This window comes from Fragaria vesca, linkage group LG3 (assembly GCF_000184155.1).
Source record: "Fragaria vesca subsp. vesca linkage group LG3, FraVesHawaii_1.0, whole genome shotgun sequence".
In the NCBI taxonomy this organism is placed as follows: Eukaryota; Viridiplantae; Streptophyta; class Magnoliopsida; order Rosales; family Rosaceae; genus Fragaria; species Fragaria vesca.
The window spans coordinates 14,382,756-14,395,987 of NC_020493.1; the positions used below are offsets into that span (position 1 = coordinate 14,382,756).

The 13,232-nt window shown below is 36.1% G+C and overlaps 2 protein-coding genes across 2 annotated transcripts; one reads left to right on the forward strand and one right to left on the reverse strand.

The window, feature by feature from the left end:
* Window positions 1-1,937: 1,937 nt before the first annotated feature.
* LOC101306123 lies at window positions 1,938-7,776 on the forward strand. The gene is made up of 12 exons (XM_004294325.1): window positions 1,938-2,227; window positions 2,554-2,675; window positions 2,768-2,916; window positions 3,167-3,314; window positions 4,197-4,231; window positions 4,580-4,652; window positions 4,730-4,990; window positions 5,362-5,625; window positions 6,321-6,419; window positions 6,530-6,580; window positions 6,863-6,950; window positions 7,216-7,776. The coding sequence occupies exons 1-12, from the start codon at window positions 2,047-2,049 to the stop codon at window positions 7,326-7,328; spliced, it is 1,584 nt and encodes a 527-aa protein (XP_004294373.1). The 5' UTR covers window positions 1,938-2,046; the 3' UTR covers window positions 7,329-7,776.
* A 1,947-nt stretch (window positions 7,777-9,723) lies between these two features.
* LOC101306414 lies at window positions 9,724-11,161 on the reverse strand. Its single transcript, XM_004294326.1, has 2 exons — window positions 10,106-11,161; window positions 9,724-10,004 (listed from the first exon to the last, which is right to left on the reverse strand). The coding sequence occupies exons 1-2, from the start codon at window positions 11,159-11,161 to the stop codon at window positions 9,903-9,905; spliced, it is 1,158 nt and encodes a 385-aa protein (XP_004294374.1). The 3' UTR covers window positions 9,724-9,902.
* Window positions 11,162-13,232: the final 2,071 nt, after the last annotated feature.

Below are 13,232 nucleotides of genomic sequence, written 5' to 3' on the forward strand. Positions count from 1 at the left end.
GGTGAAAATGGCTGGTCATCTTAAGTTGACCACATTCAATAAAACATGAGACACTTGTCTATTTTAAAAGGCTTGGTTGCAATTTAAGGACATAACAAGAGAGTTTTGGGTGTTTGGCATGTTTGTTTATAATTATTGTTTACACATGTTCATCTCTCATTGGTGTTTGTCATTCATAAATGATCATAGTTGGTCACTTAAATTATTTTCATAATGAATTATCTTTATATAGGACAAGAATTATAGTCCTCGTTGCTTCCAAGTGCTTGGTGAAGAGATTGAGAGCTAGTTTAGGATTGTTGTTGACTTTCATTGAAAAAAAAAAAAAACTAGTCTTTTTACTGTTAAAATATGATAAGTAGTTGTGAATTGTGTTTGGTAATTATTAGTTATAGAAAATTTTAAAAGTGATGACAAGATCAAATATATTAATTTTCAATGTTTTTAACGGTAACAGCTTCTAAAAGTAATATTGAGGTTGTTTCTAAAATGCACTTAAAACATTATTGGAAGAAACCCTACTTCGAAGATCAAGGCGTACCAGCTAAAATCGATACAAAGAAACCCTAAGTCGAACAATACCAAGTTGTATATCGACATTATCAACTTGCAACACAAGTCCAATGGTTTCACCTACAAGCCGCGTCGTCACCTCAATCAATAACTCCAGTTATAAACCCCGGATCTCAACTCATATCCAAACAAAGTATGATCGTAACAATATCATCGTTCCATTTGGATCAGCTAGGAAAGGGTGTTGTTAGAGGTTTCTCTTTGTAGTTTTGGTTTTCTGTTGGAGAGCTTCTATTCATACCTCTAAAAACGACACTTGGACCTCATCATTTTTTCAAGTTATAGTTGACTTTGTCAACTAAATATGAAATTACCAATAAAGACACATAAGCATAAAAACCTCTCTTTTAACTTCACAGTAATCTTCATCTTAAAGAAAATTTTCATCTCCAACGTAAACTACTAAACCCTAACAAGTACGTTAAACCCCATAGAAGATAATGACGATTCAATCGAGCAATAAACAACGTTTAGAGTCTATACACAAGGTATGAGTTTATTGTTCTTTATTTTTTTTATAAATTCACATATGTATTAGTGTATTATTGTGATTAATCCAATAAGAACGAAATTTGTTGTCGACTAAGCAGAATTTGCATGTCCTATTACTACAAAGATGATTTTAATATTGTTCTTTTCTTTGATATACTAACAATCATCGATCTTCTATATTCAAAAGAAATATACCGACAATCCCTTCTCCCCAATTGAAATAGCTTCATGATTTATAACGGCAAAAGACAAATCATTGGTGATTTGATTTCATTATAAGAACATGATAATCTCATAAGAAAGAAATTTAATAGGTTGCTATATATAGAGCTGGGGTATAAATTCATGTTCTTATGCATAGAAGAGCATTAGGTATCTAGATGAATTCCCATGTTTCTAAGATGGAGGTATGAATAGAATTTCTTAAGAGGAAAATATTTTTATTGATTTTATTGGATTTTGTACGTTTTGAAAAAAATTAAGAAAGTGTAAATAGCATTTTAGTAATTTGTAAAAATAAATAGGAGGTTTATTAAACAAGAAGGTTAAGAGCATCTCCAGCAGCATTGATAAATTAAAAAAAATTAGAGATTTATAAATTTTTAAATGAATAGAAACTCCAGAGAAATCTCTATTTTAGAATAGAAACTCCATTTCTGTGGTTGTTTTTCATGTAATCGAAAAAAAAATTAGCACAGTAAAATGGACAAAGAAAAAAACAAGTAAAACAAAGCCAAAAAAGGTAAAAATGGAACATGGGTATTTACCATATTGCGGTATGTAATGTATAAACAAAACAGAGAGACATAGCTAAGCTAACGAGAAATCGATTTCCCTTATACGAATTCCCTCGCGCAGCTTCGTGAGATCCCATTCTCTTCTTCAAATAAACACACAAACACACCAACTTCACTCATTCAAACCCAGTTTGGATCACCAAAAACAGAGAAAGACACATACTTACATACATACATACATAAAATGGGGTGCAGAAACAGAGAGCTCACAGAAGATGGTCCCCTTTCTTCTTCTTCTTCTTCATTAAGCGACGCCTTGCTGTTTGCGACCATGTGCATCATTGGTCTCCCAGTTGATGTTCACGTCAAGGACGGCTCTGTTTACTCCGGAATCTTCCACACTGCTTCTGTGGAAAACGAATACGGTGTGTTTTGTTTAGTGGGTTCTTTGTGTTTTTGAGAATGGTGTGGAGTTGTTGATGGGTTTTTCGTTTTATGTAGAATCGTATCTGGGTTTTTGTTTTCTTGGGTTATGGTGATCTTGTTGTTTGGGATCAGATAGTGTATGATCTGGGTTTAGTTATGGTATTTGTTATTGTTTCTGGATTTGGTAATGAGTTAGTGATCCATTGTATTAAAGAATGTATAATAAGAAAAAGATGTAAACTTTGCAGTTGGGAAACTAGAAAATTGGATCCTTAGGTGAATTTATTATGAGTGAGAATCATCTTGTGGGATTTTGGTTTGTTAGGCATTGTTTTGAAGAAATCAAGGATGACTAAAAAGGGAAAAGCTGATGCAAATATACCAAATGGGGAACTGATAGAGACTCTTGTGATTCTTTCGGGTGACCTTGTCCAAGTTGTTACAAAGGTATGTGATTTGTGGTATTCCTGTGATCTGCTTCTGACATTGATTTGACCAATCTAAGTTATGTAAATGTTGATCTTCTATATATCATTCAGGGACTTTCACTTCCGGCTGATGATGTTGCTGGAAATATGTCTGGTGACAGAATTGAAGCTGTTGCGGGTACTGTTTCGTCTGATGAGTGTTCAAAGAATAGTGTGAAGAAGTCAAGTGAGTCGAACATAAATAAGAAGAAAGGTGGAAGGTATTCTCTTGGACTTGTATGTACCTATATCTGCATTGAATAGATGACACTTTTTGTCGAGGATCATGAAGTTTAGATTGCTATTTGGAATGACCATGCAGTTTCCTCAATCTTTGCTCGCTATGACAACTGATTATACTGGCAGATAGTTTATACCACTGCTTGTTTTATGTAGACGAAACCATACCTTGTTTACAGCTATTATTCTTGAATTCAGAGTTATGCATTCATATTTTACTCATATAAACAGGGTGCTAATGGAAAATGGGAATGGCTGTCATTGTGTTACACCCACAAGAGCTGGCAAGGAACATGGTGGGAGAAATATGCCACTGAATCATATTGAGAATGCCTCAGAACTTGTAAAAGAGAAAACTGATAGTGTAAACTTATCAGAGGTATTCTTTTTCCTTAGGCATCATTTTATTTGTTAAACTAGATAAGCTAATTCTTCCTGAAGTCAGGTACTTTACCACATCTCGTTCAAAAAACAAAAAACAAAAAAAGAGGGAACATGTCTTTTGAACGGAACATAATGAGGTGTATATGTAAAATCAAAAAGATAAAGGAAAGAAAGGAAATGGAAAAGTGGATAGGAAAATAATCAAGAAATGCATTGCAAATATGAAACTCATGTATATGTATCAATTGAAAAGTCAGCAAAATGAAAGTAGACCTTCTTCTAACAGATTGATAGAGATCTTTCCCTTTTCTCCTAAAAAAAAAATGCTCTGCTGATTAAATCTCTATACTCTGGCCAATTTTTTTAAGTAGCTCAAATTAAAGAATCCTAAAGCACTGGCATAATATGTAAACCTTGTGAAATGTAAAAGGACAGTTGAAGTGGAGTTTCACAATAGGGGGCATGAAAGTAAATGATCTACTTTTCCCTATCTGTAGTACACATCCACTATCTGACTAAAACACTGCGTCATGACTATGTAATATGTGTCATTCCCCTCTGGGCAAGGATGCCGCCTACAAGGAGACTCATGTACTGTGAATGTTATAACATTGCATCTGGATCTAGGATGCAAAGTAGGCCTAGGAATCCAAATGTCAACTTCACTTTACAATTTTGGATGAGTCCTTGGGTTGTTACAATGTTTGGTTTTTCCTTATGTATTGTTGGGAAAAAGAAACTTTTATGTAAATGAGTCAACATGGTTTTTCCGGAGTATGTGTGCATGGAGCATAGTAATGTTCACTTGTTGACTGATCTTGTAGATAGGGTCTCTTAAGGTTTATTATTGTAAAATCTGTTCTTTTTGGTAATGCAGATTAGAGAATCCTTTGGTGCTAGCATGAATAGGAGGTATGAATTCTATTCTTCTTTTTATTAATATCATTTTATAGTTGACAGTGACACTTTGGGCACCACCCTTGAGCTTTGGCCCCAACCCTCTGTGCCTTGACCGTGGCATTAAAAAACCTCCACCCAGTGTTCTATGATGGACTTTAAGCATGTATCTCGTGTGGAAAATGCCTCTTTGACTTCTCTTGGTCATAGGCACATTGACGGTCATCATTTCAGATACTAGTTGTTGCTGGTATCTGTGAGCAGCAACTGTCATATGTCATGTCACCATAGGATAATTACTTTTCTTTGTACCGTCTGTTTTATTTCATTCTTATCATCAGAATCTTGTTAACTGTTTGGCAGACAGGAGGATGATGGGTCTCAAGGGAAGCAGGATGATTTCAACCAAAAACTAGAGGTTCATAGGGAAGAAAGCGTATGTTAAACTCTTCCAATAGTGTTCTACCACTTTGTGATATATGCTGTACTCATTTGTGCTAATTGTCTGTGTAGGCTGACAATGTTCAGGATACAAAGATGACATCCAAGCCATTTCCTCTCAGAGTATCTTGTGATCCATCTACTACAATTGTTCGACGAGACATTCAGTTCTGTGAAAGGAAAACTTCAGAATACACTTCTTCCAGTTCAAGTGTTGTTTCTTCAGGTTCCTCAACTTTGTTGAATCCAGCTGCTAATGTCTCAAGTCGTAATTCAGAACCAACATCAACTGCAATGATCCCTCATGATTCAGAGTTAAATAAAAGTGGCAAGGTGAAACTTATTATTGAAATACCCATGCTTAAGTCAACTTGAGTTATTCAGTGATATCATTGATTATCATATTCTCTTCTTAAACGTGAATCAATTGGTTATCTGTCTTTACCATCTCATTTATGCACCTGTGCACTAAGAATAGTTGTTTCTTTCAAGAATACCCATGTTAAAATCTTTTGTAATTGCATTACCAGAGACTAGAGATTTAGTTGCCTAATACTAATGAAACCTTACTACTGGGTGCTTCCAATTATTCTAGTATCACTTACCAGGTTATATAAATAAATTTTAGAAGTTGATGTTTTGTTTCCTACTTTACATGATCAAGCTTATTTTATTCTGTTTTGTTATTGTTTTTACTTTTTTAGGAATTTAAGCTCAACCCAGGAGCAAAAGTATTCTCGCCATCTTTCACAAAGCCCACAGCAGCCACCTCTCCTGCACTGCCAGCAGTGGCAAGCATGGGCATGGGTTTTATACCAACCAACTGCCCTGTGATACCTGGTCCAACCGTCCAGCCAGAAGTTGGATCGAATCCTTTCCAATCCCGTACATCTGTGCCTGTTAAGGTTGTCCCATACAATAATTTCTCAACTGGGAACGGTGGTGGTGCCTCGCAATTTTCACAACCTGTACGTATCATAGGCATTACTGAATTCAGATTGGTATTATTAGATAATACTGATTCAGGCTTTACTTGTGTGTGTGTGTGTGTGAGAGAGAGAGCTCTTATGCGAACTTCACCCTACAAAATAGTGGATTTTATGCGAACTTCACCCTACAAAATAGTGGATTGGTTTGTGTTAGACACCTATTCACCAAAGGATGAAAATTCATGCTGACCAATCATGGGATCATGTGTTACTTTTATCTGATTCCAATATCATCTGATTAATTTTGACTCAATGGTTGGTAAACATGGATTTGTGCTCATCGGTTACTAGGAAACTTATAATTTGCTGGTTTTATAACGTATCTTATGACGTTAAGTTAGGCATTTTCCTCTACCAAAAAAGAAAAAAGAAAAAAAAGGAGTTGTTTATATACAGAGTTAGTTTCTGCATGTCTTTAGTGGGAGCTAAAAATAAGTAGTCAATCCTTGACCATTATCTCCAAGACAAAGAATCTCACTGCTTGGTTTGAAATACTAATATTTGGTGTAGTCATGATCTTCTCCCTATCTGTCAGAAAAATATATGATTGCTATTTGTTAGATTTAAGATTCACAATCTAATAGCTAACATTTGTTTGCAAATTAAGTATTTGATGTGTTTACCAATTGTTGGATTTACTATGATTCATGTTGGGTTCTACTTTCTGCCTATAGATTGTTGGACACATGAGCAGTAGGGCGCAGACAGTTAGGTATGCTGGTCAGTATCCTGTTCAGGCTGGACCGACCTATGTACATCCAAATTCTCAAGCTGTAAGTAATTTAAATGATGTTAAAATCATCAGTATGTCAACATGGTTTCGTAATTTATGACTACCCTTTGACTCCATGTGGATGATCTCTTTGTCTCTCTCTCCCTTCAGGCTATGGTAGGACGATTTGGACAGCTTGTCTATGTGCATCCAGTTTCTCAAGTAAGAGATATGTTGACATAACATATAATATATACGATTCTATGTTGGAAGCAGATAAATAACTAAAGATAGTTTCTTTCATTGCTTCAACTGAAGTATAGCTGATCCTCTTTTGGATAAATAGCTAAAAGGATTTTTATTGATAGATGGCTAGATGCTTGTGAGGATTAACAGTTTCAAAAATAACATTAATGCGTATGATAATTGTTTCTTTGAATTTGTTTTTTCTCTCAAGTTTTGTCAACCATTTTTCTGACCTCCCTTCCTTTGTATATATTGAAGGATTTGGTTCAGGGTACACCAGCCATGTCACCACTATCTGCATGTCCTATGTTGACTCCACACCAGGTCCAGTTTCCGAAGCACCAAGGTTTGAACAATTCTATTACCTTTGTGATGAATCTGGTCCAGCAATTTATATGTTTGCGTAAAATGTATATGTCAACTATTTGAATCATCGAAAAAGGAAAATCCTGTATAACTGAATTATTGCTTTCTTTCAGACCTTATGTCATCTTCACGGATAAATTGTATCTTTCACAATTTAAATAAAAATAAAAATAGTAGATCTGTAACCACCTTCACTTTAGAATCTTTGTCTCCAGTTTCTCTTTTCACTTTTGATTTTATTGTAGGAACTGCAGGCCAATCATTGCTGTGTGTGCCTCCGCAGTTCATGGCTACTGGACAGCAGCCTTTTCCCATTGCCAAGTCACATCCAATTTTTGCAACCTCCCTTCCGTTCTAATTGTTTCATCCGACTTCCAGGTTCTAATGATATCTTCCCCAAGTTTGGTGAACATGTTTTCTCACTCATGACATCAGCTTGGATTTCCCTTTAGTTACATATATATTCATTTTATTACTACAAAGTTTTGGCCTTGAGTTTTTTTGCTGGACAGTAGTCCATTCAGGTTGTTCCTCTATACATAGTAAGCTAGACAACTTTTTTACACAAGGGAATCTGTCGATCCATATTTTAGGGGGATGAAGCTTCATTCAATTTCTTTTCTTTCTATAAACAGAAAGGGAATGAATAATTTTGAGAAGAGTGCAACATGTAAAGTATTTGAAAGAGACAGATGGACTGATTTTGTTGATTTTAAATTTCATAGTCCCTGATGTTTATATCTTCTGATTTGTTGGAAGTTTTGCCATTGTGTCGTGGATGCTTCGTTTATAAATTGTATGAACCTTTGATATGAGATGAACAGAATCGTTTGTTTCTACTTCAGCATCAGCTATATGAAAGATTTGAATAAAGTTTTATGGCTAATTGCATTTTGCATCCTTTATCTTTACTCACTAAATCTATTTCATTCCTACCCTTTGAAATATGCATGTAAACATCGGAAGGTAAATTAGAAAGGAAAACCTTAAAGGTGGCTGCCAGTGAAGAAGATTACATAGTCTAAGAGATTGCTCTGTTTGAAGGGTAACCCTTAACCAGTATGATACCAAGATTGAAGAAATACTAATATAAGCGCGGTATTTGCTTAAGATAGTACAAGTTTCCTATAACACGATAAGATAGTGAAAGTACAGTTAGGTTCCAAACCCCTTTCAAAAAGGAGGAGAAAAAAAAAAAGTAGTAAAAGCAAAGTATTTGTATAAGCTGGAGGGTCAGTTGGTTTGAGGGGCCTACTTTCAGCTGAACATGCTGAGTTTTTAGCATGTAGGAATGCTATTGAATTTGCAGAACAGAGTTTCACACCTGCAATCTTGGAAACTGATGATCTTGTAATATGTCACCTCTTGGACGTATCTATGAGGATGTGAAGCTGTTGATGGAAGCTGTTCATCTACGTGTTGTTTGTATCAGTAGAAAGGCAAACTTGCCCAGATGTTAGCTACTCCAGGTTGTACCTTGGTGCAGGATTGTTTTTACTTTTCAGTTCCTAGTTTCTTAGCAGCTGCAATAGCAGCTGAAACTACTGCATTGCAATCGTTTTTCGTCAATAAAGGGTTAACATCTTCGATCCACAAATAACGCATCACATACATCATCTTGTATTCATTTTCAGTACTACAACGAAAGTAATATCTTACTAACATAATTGTAAGTGACCGATAGATAATTAGATACCAAACACGCCCTTCACTGTTTAATTTTTAAGAGTATATCACCTTCAAAGCTTCAATTCGACTATACAGATGTCTAGGAGAAGTGTGATAAAGTGTTGCAATGAACAAACCAAACTCGGAGGCCAATGTTTTGTGTCTTTTACATACGAGAGGATCAAGAAGGGTTAGCAATTGTGAACTGGTTTTCTGCGAGCGGTGGAGCATGGCAGTCTACATACAACGCTGCGGTGGGATCTGCATGCACTTCTGCAGAAAAACCCCCAACAAAAAGTGATTTCATTAAAAAGCCAAGGACCTCTTCTGCTTAGGCCAGGAATGCAATATCTATGCATCTGAAGGGAGGGGAAACATCATCTATTTCTGCAATTGCATCATCTGATTCATCTCTGTTGCCAACTACATACAAAGCCTAGTCTTGCATAATCCAAGAGGTTGTTCTGCAATTGCGTCATCTCTGTTACAAGTTTTAAGAATTTCACCAACTAGAAACAACGCAGTTTCGGATGCTACAACGGGATAGAAATAAGCAGTTTTAGTTTTCAGCTTATAGAAGCTGCTTTTACCAACCTCTATAAGCTGCTGTGATTACCTACCTTCGAGAACAAAATCTGGACTCGTTGTAATAATATGAACCAGAACGAGACCCCTCGCGCGGAAAGAAACTATATCAAAATTGGATGTAGATTGTTTATGATAGCACACCAAGTTGAACAAGCTTGTGATACGAAACAAGTTCCAAACATAAAATAAGGTGAAGTTGCTTCATACTTCCATCGTCAAGGTGAGGTGAGGAACCAATGCGAAGTAGAAGCTCAGTACATGTTCTTCAAACATTTGGATATGGAAGGTGATATTATCATTCAGACAAAATTATTATTTCTAAAAAAAAAAAATNTATATATATATATATATATATATATATAATGTAAGTACAAGNTAACAAATACTAAGACTTGAATAGACTNTTACGAACTAGTAATTACAAGTTTTAGTATACAATAATGTAAAAAATAAGTACATACATTATTTAAGTTAACTGTAAAAANAAAAAAAAAAAATACAACAGGGTAAATAAAAATACCTCTCAGTCCTCATAAGAGAACATTAATTATGTGAACTTTCCCAGCATCCATCGTCATTTAAGAAAAAAGATTAAAAAAAAATTTCCTAATACACAATTGGCTGATCACGTTAAGACCTGATGTCCAACAAGGAGGCATGTATCGACAACAATCGCTCAAGATGCCTGTGAAGGTGTGCTTGAATCCTCATTCTGTCCATCTCCAAACAGTTTGTCAGTTTGGTCCTTCACCCTCTCCTTCATGCTTTCCTGCAAAACCTTAATTGAGGTGGTGGAAATCAGTGGCTATGTCCTGATTACTGAATATCATCAAGTTATCACTATGTTTAAAGATAAACTGTTATAAACAAAGTCCTTACCTGCAATAGCTCGGACATTTTGTCATTTCTGACATCCTCCATTGGTTGGGAAGTAGATGTGGGATGGTATTCAGGCTCTACTGACTGGAGGGGCTCAACGGCTAAGGGTTGAGTAGTTAAGTTACTAGCCTCTAGGTGACTCTCAGCTGATTCTGAGGGGACATTCTCAGGTAATCTCATTTGCTTGGCTTCTGGCTTAGGCAACTCCTCTACAGAGAGTGGATCAATAGGACCATTCTCATTCATTTTAACATCATGCATTACCTGATTGCTAGTGTGAGGTTGGGATCCAAGCATTTGATTTTGAACTAATGACGCCTGGTCGTTGGGAATTGAACACCCATTTGATGGAGCAGCTGATACAACCTCTTTCCCTTTAGAGGTTGCTATGGTTGCAGCCTGGGGTGCAACAGGACTCGATTCACTGGTGAGTGCCACCCCATTTGATGCCTTGCAAGGTTCTAGCACAACAGGCATCAAGTTGCCTCTGGACATTACTTGATTAACAGTTTGTGCAGCCACTGGAGTCATCTGTCGGCCTTCTGAAGCTACATGATTAACAGGGCGGGAAACATCTCTAGAATGGGGTTTATGGACATGAACAGCAGAATGGTTCTCAACTGGGATGGGAACTTCATGCCGTCGGATCATTTCAACATCTGGAGCCACATCATTTTCTGGTACAACAGGAGCATAATGTCCAGGCTTGAAGACAATACCCCTCAAAGTGGTGCCAGTATTACCAACCCTAACTCTGAGAAGGTAGCCGGCGTCAAATGATGCTTCAACAACACCAGAAACCGCCATTCCCACCAAGTTATCAGTTGTACTTGTACCATTAGTTGGTGCTGCTTGTTGGGCCTGGTTTCCATTGCTCCTTACGAATCCAGGAGGGGGAACAGCAGCATTCTCCCGCAAGTTTAGGTTCTGATACCTGGGCACAGGAGCAGCATTCACTTGAGAATCAAGTCTTGGATATTTCCGTGGGCGTCCACGTTTACGCTTCACAGGGATGTTTGATAAGCCATCAGCAATGTTTTCTTGATCTGCTTGCATCTTTTGTGCTTTTATCTAATCTTGCTTTCCCCACAAATTCTCGTATTTCCCCTCCCTGCAGCAAGTAGTGAGTCTAAATGAGAAATTGATACCAAATGTAATAGAATTTGAATTACATGCAAAACAACAAGGCTTCAATAATAAGACTTAGGCTTAGTTTGGTATTGTGGTTTAAAAACTCAAGTTTTTAAAAACTCAGTTTTAAATAAGCAACCTTCAACCTGCTTTCTAAAATCGTGGTTATTTAAACTAAAAAGTTCTAGATAAGCACGTTTTAAGATTTACCGAACAGAAAATCTATCTAAAACAGTGATTATAAGTTATTTTAATCCTCAAAACTCAATACCAAACTGGGCCTTAGCAACACTGCCGTGTAGAAACTTCTTACTGCATATTTCTAATTCGGTTTTAGTTATAAGATATTCATTGACATGATCCTATAAATATTTTTTATATAGTTTCCTTGTAAACATTGTATCTGTAATAAAAAGAAGCCCACAAATAAACAAGTGCACCCTTCTTATTTTTTTTGATAATCTATTGGAGTGACTATTCAACACCCCAATTCCATCTCCTTCTCTCTACAGCTAAAGCATTTACCCTATCAGACAATATCAAAAATAAATAAACACTTAAGCAAAAAGAGGAAAAGGATCTATTTTTCACCATAAAGGTGGCAATGTACCCATGCATGTGTAGTCTGAAGATGCAAAGATTAAGAATTTACAACACCTGCAAATATGTATAACTTTGCATCCTTAATACTAAATATATAGTTGATTAAAAAAAATTACTAAAGATACAGTAAATCCAAGAAAAATAACAAAGAAATCCCGGTCTATAATGAAAGATCGACTTAAAATTGTACCTTAAATACATAATTAACAGTGACAATTATCATGATTAAAAACAGTCGCTGCACCTTAAACCAACATTTAAACCAATCAATTTAATTTAATGAAACACCTGAAGCAACAACAATTTAAAACCTAGCGCATTTTTTTTTAAATAGCAAAAACGATTAACCCGAAATTCCGTATCAACATATGTACATGAACCAAACCAGAGAATCTCCTGGATTGCTGAAATCTAGGACAGTCACAAAATTAAATTAACAAGCTTATAAATAGGAGCTAAACAATCATAATTCCCTCCTCCCTCCTCCCCAATCATAATTTCCAATGGCATACAGTAACAATACAGCAAACCCAAATCAAATCAAAATTCAATTTTTACTCTGCAAAGCAAGGTAAATTCTCCAACTTTAATCGAGGGGAGTGGAGTGAAGCTGGTGTTAAGATTTGGGTTTCGATCCACTAAAACTCTAACATGAAAGAGTTGTATAACTATAGTTAACAAGTTAAAACACAAAGAGCATAAGACAGTGAGTTGTGAAAGAGAGGTGGTCTGGTACCTTTGCGAGGGATAAGAAGTCGTTCTGGAAGTGAAGAGAAAAACGGTTTCGATGTTTCAGGGGGTTTTGTCTGGGGCGGACTGGGCAAGAAGATAGCAGAGGAGAGTGAGGTTTGTTGTGGGGGTTTAAATAGGTGAGAGTGCAAAAATGAGGAGATAAAACGTGGTCACACACTCCTGAGAAAGGTGCGGGCAGATGGCATAAGTGGAGTTGTCACGAGTCTTCTATCTAGCATTTACTGTCGGTTTTTTAGATTGGATAGAACACCCAAGTCGTTTTAGACTTCAATACGACTATGAACAGTTGAACACATACCAATCGTGTCTCTGTAGCAACCCTGAGGAAAAATTAAATCGGACAATCGAATTTCTTTTTCTCTCTTCAAGTCCTTGATTTCGGATTGATCGATGGTGGCTCTCTTTTGGCCACGTTTTTTTTTTTTTGACAAAGGCTAGGATAGTCGTCTTTAAGTCATAATCATTAATTAAAGAGTAAATGACACTTTATTACTAATTTTAAAGGTTTATTGCCCATCCTAATGAAAAACTTTTTCCTATGTCCATTTCAATTAAACTTAATAGAATTACTTTTCTACCCATAACTTATCTATCTCTCTCCTCTCATTCCGGATCTCTCTTTCATTTCTCTCTCTCTCTC

Excerpts from the sequence above, each read along its gene's own strand:
- LOC101306414 (XM_004294326.1), bottom strand. The coding sequence starts at position 11,161 with ATGCAAGCAGATCAAGAAAACATTGCTGATGGCTTATCAAACATCCCT. Across the intron at positions 10,005-10,105 it reads AAATGTCCGAGCTATTGCAG|GTTTTGCAGGAAAGCATGAA; the intron begins GTAAGGACTTTG and ends ACCTCAATTAAG.
- LOC101306123 (XM_004294325.1), top strand. The coding sequence starts at position 2,047 with ATGGGGTGCAGAAACAGAGAGCTCACAGAAGATGGTCCCCTTTCTTCT. Across the intron at positions 4,991-5,361 it reads AGTTAAATAAAAGTGGCAAG|GAATTTAAGCTCAACCCAGG; the intron begins GTGAAACTTATT and ends TTACTTTTTTAG. Across the intron at positions 5,626-6,320 it reads CCTCGCAATTTTCACAACCT|ATTGTTGGACACATGAGCAG; the intron begins GTACGTATCATA and ends TTCTGCCTATAG.